Source organism: Musa acuminata, chromosome BXJ1-1 (assembly GCF_036884655.1).
Source record: "Musa acuminata AAA Group cultivar baxijiao chromosome BXJ1-1, Cavendish_Baxijiao_AAA, whole genome shotgun sequence".
NCBI classification, from domain to species: Eukaryota; Viridiplantae; Streptophyta; class Magnoliopsida; order Zingiberales; family Musaceae; genus Musa; species Musa acuminata.
In genome coordinates, this window is record NC_088327.1 from 17,000,991 (window position 1) to 17,021,513 (window position 20,523).

General features: G+C 36.5%; 2 protein-coding genes across 2 annotated transcripts; one reads left to right on the forward strand and one right to left on the reverse strand.

Annotated features, from left to right (window-relative positions):
• Positions 1-4,551: 4,551 nt before the first annotated feature.
• On the forward strand, positions 4,552-7,856 carry LOC103998469 (putative chloride channel-like protein CLC-g). Its single transcript, XM_009419953.3, has 7 exons — positions 4,552-4,910; positions 4,993-5,193; positions 5,267-5,444; positions 5,522-5,784; positions 5,863-6,132; positions 6,219-7,341; positions 7,415-7,856. The coding sequence occupies exons 1-7, from the start codon at positions 4,702-4,704 to the stop codon at positions 7,574-7,576; spliced, it is 2,406 nt and encodes an 801-aa protein (XP_009418228.2). The 5' UTR covers positions 4,552-4,701; the 3' UTR covers positions 7,577-7,856.
• Positions 7,857-8,043: 187 nt separating this feature from the next.
• Positions 8,044-9,063, reverse strand: LOC135676543 (36.4 kDa proline-rich protein-like). The gene is made up of 2 exons (XM_065187854.1): positions 8,282-9,063; positions 8,044-8,166 (listed from the first exon to the last, which is right to left on the reverse strand). The coding sequence occupies exon 1, from the start codon at positions 9,000-9,002 to the stop codon at positions 8,295-8,297; it is 708 nt and encodes a 235-aa protein (XP_065043926.1). The 5' UTR covers positions 9,003-9,063; the 3' UTR covers positions 8,044-8,166; positions 8,282-8,294.
• Positions 9,064-20,523: the final 11,460 nt, after the last annotated feature.

Sequence of the window (20,523 nt, forward strand, 5' to 3'; positions counted from 1 at the left end):
ATTTCAATTATGGTGTTTTGTACAAAACTCTGAATAAAATCAAATTTCTTTTGTTAAAAATAAAGCAATTGTATGTTTCTTTTGGTACCTTATTTGAATGATTTGATATATAAATATATATCTAAATATTTATTTCAATTAACCCCTTGAATTTTTCTAACTTGTTTTATTTTCTACCCTATCTAGATTCAATTGCTTGTAAATTTTTGTTGACAATTTTAATTTACAGAAAATTTATTTTATTTGAAAGTAGACTCCTATATCCTTTCAAGAATATCTTATTTGAATAAATTGGAGCACAATTCCCTATTTGAATATCTAGTGAAATTTACTTTATAGATTCTACCATAATAGATCAATTCTTAAATTTATCCATTCTTGCTTCTACCTTTTGAAACTTGATTTTAACTAAAATCCTTACTCAAATGAGATTTATATTGATAATTTAAACTTTTTTATTTCTTAGTCATTGATTTTTGTCATAATTGAATGAGTTATACAGTAAATTATCTTTGGTATTCCTCTATAAGTGTATCTTTTTTTTTGTGTTTCACATATACTTCCAATATATTTTTATTTTTTAATTATAATATTCTTATTAATACTCTGGTGTTTATGAGATATTTGTGCCCTTTTTTCAGAAATATAAAGAAAATAAACTATACTTATGGAGCCATAACGAGTTCTAAACATATGTTATGTATATTATGTTATATTATGTTATATTATGATCTCACTATATTATTTATGTTCCTTTGATATGATTGAAATATTTTATTAGCTAAACTTCTCTACTATATTGATATGAATGAATTGAATGAAATATCAAATATAACATTTGAGCTCATACTTTCCATTGTTCTTGATATATGTATATGATACTCTTTGCTCCATTCTCATGAAGTTTATTGTTTTGTATTCCAGCATTAGTTCACTTATATGTTGCTCCTTACTCTTGAGCTCATACCTTGCGTTATGATCGTGATTTACTTGTATGTTATAATATACTCCCTTGATATTAATGAATCATATAAAATATTGAATATGATTCTATATGTGACCTCATATGCTTATATACTGCTCTTTGCTTCGTTGTCAAGTATGAATTAATGAAATGATATTTATTGATTCTTAAATCCATGCTTTATATCTTGATGCTTATGTTTCAATTTAGTTTATCACTTACACTCATGTTATTTTGGATTGGGCAGCCAAATGCTATAAGATTGTGATATATTTTTTTATGATTTAACAAGATTTTGTTATAGAGAATATTTTCCTTATAATGTTATCCAAAAGTATTGTTAAGACTAAAATCGATACTAAGAGTGGGGTAAATTAATGGTATCGTAAAATCATCGACTTTGAAAAATATTCATTCGATGAAGAATCGTATCAGAAATGTTAAAAATGTGTTTCACTTAAAGCAGGTGTAGTAAGCAATTAAAACATAGAACAATAGTAATGAAGAGCAGAAAGAGAGTGCACACCAAATTTATAGTGGTTCAGTCGTAGTGAAGTCATCGATTTTTACTATTGATCTTTTTTTCAATGGGTGAAGATCAACTATCCTCTTACAACTCTATTCTCCTTTTCATAGGTTTAGAAGATAAGCTTTATAGTTCTCTCAACCCTCCCTTAAACAAAAATTTCACTTAGGGAAGAGAAGGGGAACTCTCAAGGAATTACAATATTGTTTTCTCACTTAGATCATAAGTTTTTCGTTCACTTTTTATTCTTGGGCAAGCAAAAAAGATCGGGTATTTATAAGCCAAAAAGTATCTTATCTCATATTTTCAGGTACTAGTAGTATCATCGTTATTATTGGGTAGTACCACCGCCTAACAACCCTGCTCTAACGGTATTTGTCACCAGTCTGAGCAGTACAACCGCCTGATAGAGCCTCGGAGACTAGGCTCTAACGATACCAATGCTTGACAAAAATAATTGTTTGTGATACCATTGTCCAGTCTAAGCGGTACCATCGCCCAAATAGTACCTACCTGAGAGGTTGAGCCTCAAGCGGTTCCACCACTAGTCTTGACGGTGCCATCACTTGACATGGCTCCAAGTCACTGAATGGGCTACCCATCCGACCTAATTCAATCATGATTTGGGCCCAATTGGCCCATAATTTAGTTAGTAGGATTATTCCCAAAATAACTTAAATTGACACCTAACTACAATAATTAAGACTAAAACAATTACAATACTAGCAATCTCAGTTGTTTATCATGTCAATTGTTCATCCAAACTTTTGGTGAACCTTTGATGAACTCCTAGCGAGCTTTCGGCACATCATCCAAACCTTCGGCATAACACTCGATCCATACGTTCTTGACATATTGTCCGATTCTTCCGGCCTAATGTTCAATCTTTGACTTCGACTCATCGTTCGATTCTCTAATTGTTTTACATTTTCATAATCGTAATTAGTTCTGCATCACTTTTCTCAACATATCGATTAGATCATAAATCAATTGATTACATCATCATTCAATAGTTGGTGTGTGCAATTAAAAATGTTAAAAGACCTCTTGATAAATTATTGATTTATGATTATGGTGTTTCTGAGTTTATAAGTGATTGGTAATGATTTTTTTGAGTTTGGCTTTCGTATTTTATGAAGTTTTTGAATGATATATTTAATAATTATAAACTGCATAAGTTTTATTATTTGGGTGAATGAGAATTGAATGTATTTGGTGTTCTCAAATTATCTTATATAGATTTTATGTTTGCGGATAATTACAAAATTATGTTATATTCAAGCATGATTTGAGGATTAGTAGGATATATGAAAAATTCCATGTTATGTATTTGGTGTTATTAAATTCTATTTTATGGACCTTGGGTTTGGATAGTAGATAATTAAAAAATTATTTTTTGTTTAAGATAGATTTATACCCTTAAAGATGTTATCTTAGGTGCATAATATGCTCACCGCTCCATCGATCGCTTGTAGCTCTACTTGTCGCTTGTCGAAAGAGTGTTGCTCGTCGCTCGATTGATCGTTGATTGAATTGAATCATCGAAGAACACTGAAGATAGAAATGTAATAAAGGATGGTATTTGCTTACTCCTGCAGCAAAGTAGTCAGAAAAAAACAAAATAACTTTGGTGGGAGAATAAAAAGTAATCATCGTCTAAAGTGGAGACGATGGAGACGATGATACTATATGACAGTGATTAATTCATTAGCATTTTTAGAGATGATTCAATGCGAACTGATAGAACCTCACACGAATTATTACGTAGATTGATCTTTGAGGGGGATCAATCAATGTTATAGGGGTTCTTCCCTCCTAGTAGTCGGTCAAATAGCTGTAATTGTAGATAGATCTTATTCCCATATATGGCTCCAAACCCTAGCCTAAGGGTTGCTTCCTAAATGAGTTATTCTTTTTGCCCTTAACTCTAATCAACCAACCCAATAAAAGGGGATGACGGCTAGGAAGCCTAAAGGCCCAAATATAAACCCTAGCTATTCTTTTTTTATATGATAGAGACAGATAAATGAGATATATTACAATCTTATAGGGTTTTATTAGTTGTTTCTTGATTGAGTAGGACCCAACCCTATTAGGATTCTATCATAAACCAAATATTCTCTGTTTAGCTTTGACATCGTGGCTTGGTAGTATCTTGCAAGAACAAGCTTGACGCTCGTGATTAGGAGAATAAAAATAAAAATAAAATAAAATTTTCATAAATATTAATTTTTTTTAAATAGTATTATAAATAGCAAAGAGAGGTTGCCCATACAAATCTCTCTATCTCGTAAGTCCATTGACATCACGAAGAAAAAACAACTCATTTTTATCCATATTTTATGCTTAATATGTTAGCATATCTGACTTTCTTATGTAAGATCAAATATTTGAATCCTCCTGCCAACTAAATTAGCTAGTGAAGTCTTAATCGATAGGTTTCAAGTTTTAAACAAGGACCCAAAATCATTTAATTATCATATAATTTTTGGTTACGACTTAAAGAGGTATGAACTCTAAAGAACACTATATAAAATAAAACTATATCTAATTAGAGCTCAATATTTCAAAAGAATAAAAAAATGTGAGTCCTCTTTTACTAATCAAAGGGTATTTTGATGATTTCTCTGTTTCATTTGTTTAATTGAATTAACATTTTGACTTGCCTCCTCCATGTTGAAATATGGGATCGAGTTCAGATCACCAGACGACACTGATCTTAAGATTCCAACTTGTGATCCCAACTATCTTTGTGGCACACCACTCAGCACCGACTGTTGTAACGCGTGATTAATCTTTTTCTTTAAATTTAAATATAAGTATGGCTCCTCCATATTGCTAATGGCCATTGGAGTGAAAAAATAATTTAATCATGACGCAAGTTCAATAAAGAAAAATAATTTGATCCGATAATTTTTTTTCTTAATTAAATTTGCATGAAATTAGTCATCCCAAAAACTTAAACAAAATAAAAAGGACGAAATTAGAAAAAAAAAAAAAAAAAAAAAAGGAAATCCAAATAACATTAATTAATTAATTAGCATCTCAGTCACAGTGCAGGTTTGTCTTTTGGGGCCACGGAAAGGACGGCTGTGATGGAGTGGTCTTCTGATCATCACGACTTGCTCTTCTGTCGCTCCCTATTTCTTCCCTCCTCCCTCCAACTCCATTCCCATCAGACTATATCTCTCTCTCTCTCTCTCTCTCTCGCATGGCGACCGCAGCCCAAGTTGACGAACAGGAATTGCCGCCACCGCGGTCGTCTTCGTCGTCCGAGGTGATGGAGCAGCAGAGAGGAAATGTAAGAGAGCCTCTTTTGGAGCACTCTCCCATCGATCTCCGACGCCAGGCGGCCAACACCACCTCCCAAGTCGCCATCGTCGGCTCCAACCTATGCCCCATCGAGAGCCTCGACTACGAGTGATGACTCTGTCCGGTTCATCTCTGTTCCAGAACCGATCGTTTGGTGTGTAAAGATCGATTCAATGTTTCGTTTCGTTAGGTTGATCGAGAACGACGTCCTCAACCAGGATTGGAGGAGCCGAGGCCGGGCGGCCATATTGCAGTATGTGTTCCTCAAGTGGACTTTCTGCCTCTTCATCGGCATCCTCGCCGGCGCTGTTGGCTTCTTCAACAACCTTGCAGTGGAGAACATCGCGGGTCGCAAGTTTGTCACCGTCTCCAAATTCATGCTCGCCAATAAGTAAGCCACATTTCAGATACTTCTCCTTTCTTTACCTGATGCATTGGATTAAACTGGTGGCGGTGAGTTGAAGGTACTGGACTGCTTTCTGGGTGTTTGCCGGTTCAAATTTGGCCCTTTTGACGTTTGCGACGGCGATCACGGCTTTTGTTTCGACTGCCGCGGGCGGGTCGGGAATACCGGAGGTGAAGGCTTATCTGAATGGCGTTGACGCTCCTGACATCTTCTCGCTTCGCACCCTCGTTGTAAAGGTGAGAAACCCATCGAATTCGCTTGAGAGAATAGTACTCCGAAGGCTCACCATCATCAATGCCGGATTCATATGTAGATCGTCGGTACGATTGCTGCTGTATCATCTTCGCTCCACGTGGGCAAGGCTGATCCCATGGTGCACATTGGTGCATGCATTGGGGCTATGGTCGGACAAGGTGGATCTCGCAAGTATCGCATGACATGCAGATGGCTGCGTTACTTCAAGAACGACAGAGACAGGCGTGACCTTGTCACCTGTGGGGCTGCTGCCGGTGTTGCTGCCGCGTTGCGTGCACCGGTCGGTGGTGTTCTATTTGCCCTGGAGTCGCTGTCTTCATGGTACTAATGCCACAATGTTCTGGTTCGGTCTTCTTTCTTCATCGATTTCATGTGGTGTTCGCTTGATATCTATCACAGGTGGAGAAGTGCACTGATCTGGAGAGCATTCTTCGCGACAGCTGTAGTTGCTGTCACGCTCCGTGCACTGACCGACATCTGCGGAAGAGGAAACTGTGGGTTATATTGGAAGGGCGGGCTGATAACGTATGATGTTACAGCAGATACCGTTGCCTATCGCCTCGCCGATCTACCTCCGGTCATCCTCCTCGGAGTAATCGGGGGAGTGTTAGGAAGTCTGTACAATGTTCTTATGGTGAAGGTTCTTCACGTATGCAGCCCTGTTAATGAGTATGTGCAGATAGATGATTTACCATTCGTATCGATCGATCTTCCCAAATAAGTTTCAGTAATGTTAATCTTGTTAACTTGTGCAGGAGAGGCCGTGCCCACAGGTTGCTTCTGGCTGCTGCTGTCTCCATATGTATATCTTGTTGTCTGTTTGGGTTACCATGGTTGGCACCCTGCAGACCTTGCTCGAACAAGGACTGCTCCACGGTAGCTCATCCCGGTGGCTTCAAGAACTTCCAGTGCCCTCCCGACCATTACAACGATCTAGCCAGTCTATTCTTCAACACCAACGATGACACGATCCGGAAACTGTATGGCCGTGGCACGAATGACGACTTCCAGAAGTCCTCCATCATGGTCGCATTTGCCGCCTCCTACGTTCTAGGCATCCTGAGCTACGGCGTCGTCGCCGCGCCCTTCGGTTTTTTCGTGCCGATTATGTTAACCGGTGCAAGCTACGGACGGCTCGTCGGGATGGCGATGGGCTCCGACACGAACCTCGACCATGGTCTCTTCGCCGTCCTCGGTTCGGCTTCCTTCCTCGGCGGAACGATGAGGATGACGGTGTCGGTATGCGTGATTATGCTGGAATTAACCAACGATCTCTTGTTGCTTCCCCTGGTGATGCTGGTTCTCCTGATATCAAAAACCGTGGCCGACGCCTTCAATCCCAACATCTACGACCTGATCCTGAGACTGAAGGGGCTTCCTCATCTCGACGACCATGCGGAACCATACATGAGGCATCTCACCGTTGGCGATGTGGTGGCAGGTCCTTTACGAACCTTTAATGGCGTGGAGAAGGTGGGTAACGTGGTCCACATACTGAAGACGACGGGGCACCACGCGTTCCCCGTGATAGATGAGCCGCCGTTCTCTTCTTCTCCGGTGCTGTACGGCCTGGTCCTCCGTGCACACCTGCTGAGTTTGTTGAAGAAGAAGCGGTTTCTGCCGACACGCAGCGTCGCAGGGTTGGATGCGGCGGGGCAATTCGGGGCTGATGAGTTGGGTAAGCGTGGATCGGGGAAGCACGACCGTGTTGAGGACGTAGAGGTAAGCGCAGAAGAGATGGAGATGTTCGTTGATTTGCATCCCTTCACAAACTCGTCGCCTTACACGGTGGTGGAGACGATGTCGCTGGCGAAAGCTCTCATACTTTTCCGGGAGATGGGACTGAGACACCTGTTGATCGTTCCCAAGTCATCTTCCGTAAGCACCTCATCCCGAGTCCTCTTCCCATCTCCTTTTGCTTCACTAAGTTTTGGTCCGCATGCAACTGCAGAGAGCGCCGGTGGCCGGCATATTGACAAGGCATGACTTCATGGCCGAGCATATATTGGGATTGCATCCGTTCCTGAGAAAGAGCAGATGGAAGAGATTGCGATTTCAGGGAGCCACTTTGAGAAGACTTTGCAGGGCTTGTTTGACGTGGGCTTCCTCTTAGCTCGCTCGTAAGAAGAAACGTGCCGAGTACCAGTCAGTCCATGTCTATTCCTCTTCGAGCTTGCTTGGCGAACCCAATGTGATCCAATTTAACCGTGTGGTCGGAATGGAACTTCGACCACGGTCTGCTATTGGACTAAACCCGGTTCGATGAGATTGGGGATCCATTACGACCTAACTAAACTCCCAAAATATTGATCCAACTCCTCGTGTAATAATAATATGACGTGATGTGGATCCGATACGTTAAATATGTGCGATTCGATCCAATTAAGTAGTAACTGTGGGTTCAATTTTTAGGTGCTCAAAATTTGGGTTAGATAATAAGGCCGGCCGTGTTTCTTTTAGCCCTGAGAAGTAGAGCGACACCAAGTGATGGGTCACGACTTTGTTAACGACAAGTCATGTTCTTCCAGTTTTGATGGTTCTTGTAAACGTAAGCTTAATCCAACACATGCATGCATGAGATGGAGATTCCAACGGTTGTTTATTATCAGACTTCAGCACAACATACTGAAACTACAAGGGAATGAATGCATTCCTCTTTCACTTGGGACAGTGGGTCGGACATCCCCGTGTCCTCTCGTCAACCTGCATCGAAAAGATGATGAGCGGTGTCATAAGATCAAAAGCAAGCTGAGAATAAAAAGCACACGAGGTAGAAGGAAGGAAGGAAGGAAGGAAGGTCAACTCCAGGTCGAGAGACCTTTGACTACGCTCTAGATGGTGCATGTGTAACCGGGCGGTGGAGTCTTCCCGCAAGTAAGCAGCAACTGCAGTGCCAGCGGCAGGTAGATGTTGATGTTGAGAAGCTTCAGCTTGATGCTGGTGCACAGACAAACTGCAGCCTCGATCTCGACAAGTCCTTGCAGCAAAGGACAGCACCGGTTCACCACGGGATCGCCGATACCGATGTGCACGAGCCCTCCCAGCAAATCAACGCACGCGCCGACCTTAAGCGTGTCGACGGGGCAACTCGGCGACGCTGGTGGAGCTGGAGGGGGAGGAGGAGGAGGGCAGGGAGTGTTCCTGGGCGGGAGCGTCGGGGGGATGACAACGGGGGGCACGCCGACCACTGGGGGCTCCGTAATGGGTGGTTTTCCGATCACTGGTGGCACGGTGATGGGTGGAACGGTTATAGGTGGCTTGCCGATGACCGGCGGGACTGTGATGGGTGGTTTGCCGATGACCGGCGGGACGGTGATGGGTGGTTTGCCGATGACCGGTGGGACGGTGATGGGTGGTTTGCCGACGACCGGCGGGACGGTGATGGGTGGTTTGTGAGTGGGGGTCTTCGGCTTATGGTGCTTGGACTTGGGTGGCTTGTGCTTGGTGGGGGGACAGGTGCCAGCAGAAACGACGGGGGAAACGGAGGAGATGAAGAGCATGAAGGTAATGAGGATGGCTGAGATCTTGGAGGAGTCCATCGTTGAAGGAATCACTCCTTCAGCTATGGGACTCCTGCAGTGTGTTTGGTGTGGAAGGCTTGGGGAGGAAGAAGGTACACTTATATAGGGTTGATGGGGAAGCTCTACAAGGAGTCACGTGAACGCACCAATAAGGCTAGAGAGTGGGGCAAGCCGCCCACAGGCTTCCAACCCGTCCTTATCCATCATCGATCCTCTAAGGTGCTTACAAGTCTTTTCTGTATCGTGCAATTGGCCGCCTGAGGAGGAGTAGTAGTAGTAGTAGTAGTAGTAGAGAGAGAGAGAGAGAGAGAGAGAGAGAGAGAGAGAGAGAGAGAGAGAGAGAGAGAGATCTTTGTGGTTCATCATCAGTCGATATGGCAAGTTACTTGTACAAATAGCAGTTTAATACAGAAAACTAAGCAGCATGTCGCATAGAGAGATTCCACAGAGCAGTCGGATGTGAGATGGTGCCATAGTTTTATCTGCCCCAGACGTACATACGTCTGCCGAGCTTGTTTGGGGAGGGTTTATTTAGAGCCAACTTTGGTGACCTGGGGGTTGCAATGCTTTGTATCTCTATCTTAGCATCAACCACGTAGTTCTTTGCATACATATGAAGTGTTTATGCACGAATACATAACCAGAGTAAAAGACTGGTTTCCCCAGTAAAACTAATGATACTAAAGCTCTATAGATTAAAGCTGGAAGATTTCTCTTGCGTATGAGGGAGAGAGAGAGAGAGAGAGAGAGAGAGAGAGATGAATCTGGGTAATATTTTTTGGGGAGGGAAGGAAAAGGGGGGGGGGGAATGGTGCGAGAATTATAACCAGTCCGTGACTGGCTTGTGTGCGATGGTAGATTTGGTGCTTGGATTTATGCAAACCCGTGACCCTTCTTTTTCACCTTTTCTTGTCTGATTCCTGGCGTAGGTGGGCCCTCCCCCCATCACCCGGTGGCAGAGCCGGTTTACGAAAAATAATAGCATTTAAATCTCAATCATTCACTGTGAGGTGGCAGACAGGTTAGCGAATATTATATTACATGAATTAATATTTTTTTAGTTGACCAATAGGATAATGGATTTCACGTTGGAAGGGTGAGAATAATAAAGAAATTCAAGAATAAATTTTTTAATTAAATTAAATATTGGCAATCATACTTATTAATAGTTAATCAGATCCTATCCCATGGATGCTTTTTTTTTTTAAAGAAAATAATATTTTTATAGTATGAAATCTAGATACATGCTATATATCATCTAGAAATAAAAGAATTTTATTTTTGTCATAATAACAATATTGTTGAGATTTTCAAATAGTAAGATAAATATATTAATATGAATGTGTCAACTAGCTTAGCTTAGTTGGTAAAAATTTTAGTAGTTTTATCATATATATTTATCATTTTTTAAAGGTAGAATAATCATCCTATTATCTAAGAGACTTCTATGATAGTAATGCAACATCCGATTAAAATGATATTTTTCTTGAGAGAAAAGGAATGTAATAGTGATAGTCTTTTTATCTATTTTGAAGGTAAAATAATCATTGTATTATATAAGAAATTTATTTATTTTTATTTTTTAGAATTAGAAAGATGTAATATCGCAAGCATCGGTCTCATTCAGGATTATATGAGATCACTATCATAAAATTATATCATATCTCATTAACATTAATCTCAAATGCTTTATCAAAAATTATATCGAATATTCTACATTTAATTTAAAATCATCATTACTATAATTTTATGAATATTCTACATATAATTTACCAATACTGTTTCCCCCGGATTAGTGCTATTTTTAGAGTAAAAAATAGCACTAAACAAGGTTGGATTTGAAAATAAAAATAAAAGCATGATCGTGTGAAATTTTAGTACTTTATATTTCCAAGTCTCAAATGAAATCAAAATATATTAAAAATCATTTGATATATGATTCAAATAAATATTTATAGTAGTTTAGAAATAATACCTCCCAAATAAAAATCAAAACTTTGACTTATTATAGTGTTTTGGCTATCATATAAAAACCACTATAAGCCCGCCTTACTCAAAAATATTTATATTTAAATGGACTACTAATGTCAATCAAACTAATTACAATTATAAAAATATGATATGATAATGATCTATAAGCAATGATAATCAAAGAAACACAATATGATATTCTTTAATAACATTTATAGTATTTTCAGTACATTAATAAAGCATTATAAAGATTATAAAAAAATATAAACAAGTTAAATATTTGAGGGATATTTTAGATTTTTTTTTTAAAATAGGGATATTATTTATAAAAAAAAAGATGATACCTTTCGATAAATACTAGTATTTTTTTTTAGAAAAATCATTCAATATGAATTTGTAAAGTATTAAAAGTATATTTTACTATAATGGGTCAAATTCTAACCCTAGTATTTTAGGATGGAGACTGATGAAAACGTTATGTGATCGACTATAGCATGGATTGTAGGGTGATAGTGGCACGGCACGATAAGGTGGTTGGTGTCTCCGCCCACCACCACTGCCCTACATCAGTGAGTTGGACGGCACCAATAATAGCTTTTAGGGAAGAGAACTACCAACATTTCACCCCCCCCCCCCCCCCTTCCCCACCACATTGATTCATGTCCATTAGGAAGCCAACAAGGGAGCTTGTTCTCGTGACATGCTCATAATTTGACCACCAACAGTCTCCCCCTTGTCCCCTCCTATATTTGATCCAAATAGGTGTCCCCTCTGTCGGACAACCTTAAGAATGCAAAAGCTACGTCATAGTTGCATGTTTTCCTGTTCTTGATTTGTGTTTAGTAGTGTTAAATTATAATTTAATTATCCGAGGTGTTGAAGCTTATTAGCTATCAATCCATTGGAGCTTATCATAAGAAGATAATTAGGTTCAGTAGTGAACCCTCTAAGAATTATGACCGAGGTGTCTTCCAAAAAATATTCTTTTGATATTTAAGTTAATATTTTTTTTTAAAAAAAATAAAATTTAAAGAGTTTAAAGAAAGAACTATAGACGAATTAATTTTATTAATCGTTAAGATTTAGTCGACGAGAAGAGTCATTTGTAGTTGATGATATTATACATTATTTAGTAGACTAAGTGAGGAATTAGTTGAGATGTGTCTTGAACTAATGAGGGATTTGAGGAGAGTGTTGAACATAATATTTATTGGATGAATAGTACCATATCTAATATAATTATTAATGACAATAATTAGAAAGCGAAGGCACATACATAATCGCTAGAGTTCCACACAAGTTGTGACAATATGACACATCTCATCGATGTCTTTCGTCCTTAGTAAATCTCTAAACTGTCGTTGCGTCGTTATTGTTTTACTATTTGGAAGAAGATCTGAAGTCAGCATTTATTTGAAATCATAAAAGATATAATGATATTTATATTTTTAATTATATTACACTGTCAAAAAATTCCAAGTTAATGAGTTGACATGTTTCATCTCTCTCTCTCTCTCTCTCTCTCTCTCTCTCTCTCTCATTTTTTGTCCAAAGAGAAATGAACAACACTATCCCATTTTGCCGGCAGCACAAAATGAAAGACAAACCCACAGTTGAATCTTTTTCCTAAACATAATTAACTTTAGTCAATTTGTCGTACTGTGTCAGTCAATGAATTCATTTATTCGCCTCTCTATATACATTTTCTACAAGAAAACACAGCTCTCTCCATATATATTATTTTTTTTTTCTCTTTTCTTTTCAAAAAAAATTACAGCAAAAACTTGTTACAGATTATCCCATGCTCTTTGGAGTACAAAATAGAAGACAGACCTAAAGACTAATCTTATTCTAATTAGAATTAATTTTAATATTTTTTTTACTTATGATACTAGTCGATAAATAATTTTTATTATATTAAATAACATACAAGAGGCTCACATGCAGACTCCAACATGAGATGTGTATACTATACCAACGAGCATATTTATTTTACACTATAAAAACAAATTACTCTCATCGTAGGTTCTTTACAAGAAAACATACACAACTGTTATCTCCTTTGATCTAATTTCTTTTACTCTCTCCTCTCTCTCTCTCTCTCTCTCTCTCTCTCTCTCTCTCTCTCTCTCTCTCTCTCTCTCCATTTATGTTAATTGTATATTTCATAATATCTATTGTTAATTATATGACAAAGTAGAAAATGCTCAAGTGTTAGAAGGTGACAAATTTTCCAACGACAACTTAAAACCTTTATCACCACGTCATTCATTCAAAAGATGTCACTTATTATTTTTTTAAATAAAATAATTTTATTTATTAATCAAGATTATCAATATCCCTAAAATTACATCATTACTCTATGAGCGAAACAATATAAAAAGTTTGTACAGCATTTGCAAGAAGAGTATAAGTTTAAAGGTTAGACTGTATATACCCAACCTTATACATTTATATTAAAAGTTAGTATAAAAATATTATTATTAGTGTTGGTTTGTTGTGGTTAAATATATATTTGAATCTCGAATTTTGATTATGAAATCAATTGTAATTTGTTTGATCTAATAGAAAAGTGTGTAGGATTAACTACGATAACAGTAAGACATAAAGCAGGTGTTGTGTCGGAGTCAAGATTGAGATCACGTTGGGAGTTCAAGAGTTCATCGGAAGTCCGGACGTTCATCGAAAGTTCTACCGGAACTAACCGAGAAATCTAGGAGCTTGCCAAAGATGCTTGTCGGAACTTGCCAAGAAGATCGTCGTAAAGTCCAGAAGCTTGTCGGGACTCCGCCGGAGCATTGCCGAGAGTTCGTCGGATGTTCGCCGGAAGTACGTCGGAAGCTTGCCATAAGAACAATTGACACACTAGAACAAGAAGAGCTGTGATCATGTCTTAATTATCGTAGTTAGAGTATAAATTAAGTTAGGATTGGGAGGTAATCCCACTAACTTAATTAGGAGCCAATTGGGCTCTTAACATGGCTGATTTGGGTCGGATTAAACAGCCCAATCAGCCCCTAAAAACATGGTCGACGGTGAAGACTTAGTCTCCCAGGTGGTCTAAGCAGTGGTACCGCCGATAGTTATTGTTGCCAGTGGTGGTACCGCTAGAGCTCGGTCTCCGAGCTCTATCAGGCGATGGTACCACCTAGACTAGGTGGTGATACCGCCCAGTGTCAGGTGTTAGGCGATGGTACCACCCAGTAATGACGATGGTACTGCCAAGACCCCGAAAATCCGGGATTAGATACTTTTTGGCTTTATTTTTGAAGCCATTGGAGCCAATAAAAATTCCACTATTTTCTGCATGAAATGACATGAAAGCATTGAGATAATTTTGAATTGTTGGGTTGTAAAAGTGTTGTAAACAAGTGCTAGAGTTCTCCTCCTCCCTTTCTAAGTTTTCAAGAAAGGTGTGAGACTTGTAAGGGTTCTCTCCTAAACCCGTGAAAAGGAGAAAGTGTTGTAAGAGGTGGTTGGTCTTCGCCTATTGAAGGAAGACCTTTAGTGGATGTCGGTGACATCGACGGAGGAGGAATCTGAAAGTGGATGTAGGTCACAAAGACCAAACCACTCTAAATTCTGATTTGCTTTTCAATTTGTGCAAGTTTCATTACTGCAAGCTACATTACATTCTTACTACCTTCTCTACACTTACATACGATTTCAAGTTAAACTCGAAATGATTTTCATCGGAATCGATTTTAATCGAAATATAGGCTTTTGAAATCGTGAAAGTTTTTCGCTGCACTAATTCACCCCCCCTCTTAGTACCGCTCTTGATCCTAACAATTAATATCAGAGCAAGGTTCACTCTCGTTTGGTTTAAAACCCAAGAGAGATGGTATTTGCTGGCAACCAAGAGGGTCATTCAATTACACGTCTACCATATTCAATAGGACGGATTACACATATTGGAAGATTAGAATGAGGATCTTCCTAATTTCAATAGATTTTGAGCTTTGGAACATTCTCGAAAATGATTTTCAAAAGTCTTCTTTTCTAATAAATGATTGGAATGAGTTGGAGAAGAAGACTTTTACTTTAAATGCTAAGACTATGAATGCCTTGTTTTGTGCATTAGATAAAAACGAGTTTAATTGAGTGTCGATTTGTGAAACGACTTTTGATATTTAAAACACACTCGAAGTGACTCATGAAGGTACTAGTAGAGTGAAGGAGTCGAAAATTAATCTTTTAGTGCACACTTATGAGTTATTTAAGATGAAACCGAGTGAGACCATTGGAGACATGTACACCCGATTTACGGATGTCGTTAATGGTCTAAAATGACTTAGTAAAGGTTTCTCGGATTTTGAACTCGTTAATAAAGTTTTAAGATCCCTTCCAAAGAGTTGGGATCCTAAAGTCACGACCATTCAAGAGGCCGAAGATTTAAATAATTTTTCTCTTGAAGAACTAATTGGGTCACTAATGACCTATGAGATGACTTGTAAAGCTCATGAAGGGCTTGAGGATACCATTCCAAAGAACAGGAAGGATATGACAATAAGAACCCAAGAAGACCACTTGAAAGAAAACTCAAGTGATGAGGACCTCGACGAAGACTTGACACTTTTAACAAGGAAATTTAAAAAATTCATAAGAAGGAATAAATTTAAAAATGACACTAAAAATAAATTTGAACCCAAGAAAGATCAAGTAATATGCTACGAATGCAAGAAGCCAGGACACTACAAGAGCGAATGTCCCCAAGCTAAGAAGAAGACACCAAAGAAGAAGGCTCTCAAAACAATATGGGACAACTCAAGTGCATCCGAAGAAGATGAGCCAACCAACACTGAGCAAGTTGCTCACTATACACTAATGGCCATTGTAGATAAGGTAACAAGTTCAATTGATGCAAATTTATCATTTGATGAACTATTAAATGCTTTTCATGATTTCTTTGATGAATGCAAATCAATTAGTAAAAATATAAATTATTAAAAAAAGAGCATGATTCTCTTCTTAGTGATTACAATAGATTAAAAGTTGAGCATAATGATAGTTTAGCTCCATGTACGAAATGCCATAAAGTAAAAATACTTAGAAAGGAAAACTTGCTACTTAAAGAAACCTTGGAAAAATTTGAGGTTGATAGCAAGTCCTTGAATATAATCCTTACCAATAAGGGTCACGTTCATAAAAGAAGTGGAATCGGATTTATGAGTAGCTCTCACCAAAATCCAACCACCTTTGTTAAAGGCCCTATCTTGTATATTTCACCTCAAAACAAATGCAACTTTTGTTGCAAACTTGGATATGTAGCTTATCATTGTCCATTTAAGAAGTGTAGTCCACATAAATTGATTTGGGTTCCCAAAGGAACCGTAAAAAATTTCATGCAAAATGATAAGTTAAGTTGATCGATTTTTTAGGCATCCAAGGTCAAATGAGTACCTAAAAATCATCATTTTTTATAGAAACGTATACTATCATAAGCTTGGAGCAAGAGATGATACCTTGATAGTGGATGCTCAAGGTATATGACTGGAGATCCATCTCAATTCTCTAAGCTCACTAGCCTAGACGAAGGATATATCACATTTGGAGATAACAACAAGAGTAAAATCATTAGTAATGGAATTATAGGTAACACATCCAACTTTTTTATTAAAGATATATTGTTAGTTGATGGCTTAAAGCATAACCTTTTGAGCATTAGTCAATTGTGTGATAAAGGATATATTGTTAAATTTGAATCTAATGCTTGTATTATAGAAAAACCACACAAAAACATATCTATGATTACTCTAAAATAAAATAATATGTACACTATCGATACTAATGATATTTGTAATGAAATATGTTTTTCGGTTTTAAATGATGATGCTTGGCTTTGGCATAGGAGATTAGGTCATGCTAATATGAAACTAATCTCTCAAATTTCATCTAAGGAACTTATAAGAGGAATTCCTCATATCAAGTTCATCAAAGATAATGTGTGTGATGCATGTCAACTAGGAAAACAAATAAAAGATAGTTTCAAACCTAAGAATCAAGTAAGCACCTCTAGACCTTTGCAATTGATCCATATGGACTTGTTCGGACCAATTTCTATATCAAGCCTAGGAGGTAGCAAATACGCATTTGTTATCGTGGATGATTATAGTAGATACACATGGACTTTTTTTTGACACACAAAAGTGAATGCTTTAGGTATTTCTTCAAGATTTGTAAACTTGTTCAAAATGAAAAAAGTTTTATGATTTCGTCAATTTGAAGTGATCACGGTGGTGAACTTCAAAACCATGATTTCCAAGAATTTTGTGAATCTAATGGATACAATCATAACTTCTCTACTCCAAGAAAATTTCAACAAAATGGAGTAGTAGAAAGAAAGAATAGAAACTTAAAAGAAATGGCTAGAACCATGTTAAACGAACATAGCATACCCAAATATTTTTGGGTCAAAGCCATAAATACGACATGCTATGTTATGAATAGGGTTCTAGTAAGACCACTACTTTCCAAGACTCCTTATGAGTTATGGAACAACAAAAAACCCAATGTTTCATACTTTAAAGTTTTCGGATGTAAATGTTTTATTTTGAATGAAAAAGATGTCTTAGGTAAATTTAATACAAAATCTAATGAAGGAATTTTTCTTGGCTATTCTTTTGTTTCTAAAGCATTTTGTATCTTTAACAAAAGAACTTTAATTATAGAAGAATCTATTCATATTATTTTTAATGAAATTTTCGAAGTTAAGAAAAATGATTTTGATGATTCTTAATTTTGATACTTTGAATTTAAATGATTCCTCTTCTCCATCTAGCAACTCTAATGCATCTTCTTCCGAACCTTCTTTACCGAAAGAATGGAAGTATGTAGATGCTCATCCTAATGAGCTAATTATAGGAAACACATCGAAAGGGGTTTAAACTCGTTATTCTCTTAAAATTTTTTGTGCCAACACCGCTTTTCTATTCCAAATTGAACCTAAATGCATTGATGAGGCCATAAAAGATGATTCATGGGTCATAGCAATGCAAGAAGAATTGAATCAATTTGAGAGAAATAAGGTGTGGAAGCTTGTTTCAAGGCCAAATGACCATTTAGTTATTGGTACTAAATGGGTATTCAGAAACAAGCAAGATGAATCTGGTATCGTGGTTAGAAATAAGGCTAGATTAGTGGCCAATGGTTTCAACTAAGAAGAAGGTATCGATTATGAAGAAACCTTCTCTCTTGTGACTCGATTAGAAGCCATAAGTATGCTCCTTGCTTATGCTACTAGTAATAATTTTAAATTATTTCAAATGGATGTTAAAAGTATTTTTTTTAATTGCTTTATTTCCGAAGAAATTTATGTTGAACAATCTCCCGGATTTAAGAATGATGATTTCCCTAATCATATGTTTAAATTGACTAAAGCTCTCTATGGATTGAAACAAGTCCCAAGGGCTTTGTTTGAGAGACTTAACTTATTTCTAATTCATAATAATTTCTCTAAAGGTAAGGTCGATACTACATTGTTTATCCAAAATTTTAAAAATAATTTTTTATTATTCAAATTTATGTTGATGATATTATTTTCGGTTCCACGAATGAATCTCTTTGTGAATCATTTGCTAAAAGTATGAGTCTTGAATTTAAAATAAGTTTGATTAGGGAATTAACTTTCTTTTTAGGCTTATAAATCAAATAACTAAATAGTGATATTTTTCTTAGTCAAACAAAATATGCTTTAGATTTGCTAAAAATATTTAATATGGATAGCTCAAAGGCTATCAATACTCCCATGAGTATCTCCACTAAGTTAGACATTGATAAAAGTGAAGAAAACTTTAATCAAAAAGCTTATACGGGTATGATAGAAAGTTTACTATACCTCACAATACCGGATATCATGTTTAGTGTAGGTCTTTGTACTAGGTTTCAATCTAATCCTAAGATATCTCATCTTAAAGCAGTTAAGAGAATTCTTAGATATCTTAAATGTACCACTAATATAGGATTATGGTATCCAAAATCCGAGAACTTTGAACTAATTGCATATGCTGATGTGGATTTTGCTGGATTTAGATTAGATAGAAAAAGCATATCTGGAACATATCAATTTTTAGGACATGCACTTGTTTTTTAGTCTTCTAAGAAATAAAACTCGGTTACACTATCTACAACCGAAGCTAAGTACATTGCAGCTAGTGCATATTGTACACAAGTTGTGTAGATGAAAAAACTTTAGAGGATTATAAGATTCATCTTAAAAATATTCTCATAAAATGTGATAACATAAGTGCAATATGTTTACAAAAAATCACATTCAACACCCTAGAACTAAATATATTAATATTAGGCATCACTTTATATGAGATCATATTAATAATCATGATATAATATTAGAGTTTATTGATACGAAACATCAATTAGCCGATATCTTTATAAAACCTTTAGTGAAGAACAATATGATTTTATTAGAAGAGAGTTAGGAATGTTAATTTGTCCAAAAGTATGAATTTGATGTATATCTTTTCCGGACTATCTTTTTGTATTTCATAAATGGAGATTTCATAAACTTATTTTATTTTTATCTTCCTTGGTATCAAATTTACTTCATGGATTTTATTGACAAATACATTTCTCACGGGTTTATCTTTTGTGAATTTTTTTTAATGAGAAATGGATTTGACTTATGAATTTCTTTTTCATACGATGCTTCTTAGTCTTCTCATGAAAGATGAATTTTATAAATGGATATCTTGATCCTTGAAAGATAAATTTTTAGTATGAGATGAACACTTGTAAGAGTGAGGAGTTGATTTCATATGAATATCTTGATCCTAACAATTGGAGTTGAGTTGATTTCATATGAATATCTTGATCCTAACAATTAGAGTTGATTTAATTTCACATGAATATTTTGATCCTTATGAAAATTGAAGCATCATTTAATGAAACTCTTTTATCGTTTTTGACTTGATTCAAATCATTTTACAAAATTGGTTCTTAATGGATTTCCTTCTTACTTTCGTTTTTCATGCCATGTTTTGATGAAAAAAGGGGAGAAGTTGATGGAAGCTATCTCTTTAATATTTATAACTTTTAATGTGAGAACTTTTGAATGATACCATGTTATGAGTTCTTGAAATATGATTAGTATATAAATTGAAATGTGGCATGAATTTTTACCACAGTTGCATTGTTGAATCATTCTCCTTTTTGTTGATGACAATGGGGGAGAAATAATACCAAAATGTGGTAAATTGATGGCAAATGTATGCAATGTATTTCATCATATATACTTGAAATGTTTGCTTGATAATTTTTTTTTATAATGATAAGATATCTAGAGCTTAACTTGCTATTTTATAATTGATATATTGCTGATAAATTATTATCTTTGTCATCTTTCATATTTGAAATATTATACTTGAAAATGGATGTCATGCCTTGACATCATTTTGAGAATGTTAGATCATGATAGTAATCACGTTGTGCATGTTGATAAGTTTAAATGAATCTAACTTATCAGTTTGATACTGGAATTCAAAGGCTTTGAATTCAAGAGTGTCTTTTCTCAAGTATGGCATATAGATAGGAGGAGTTAAGGTTAACTCCA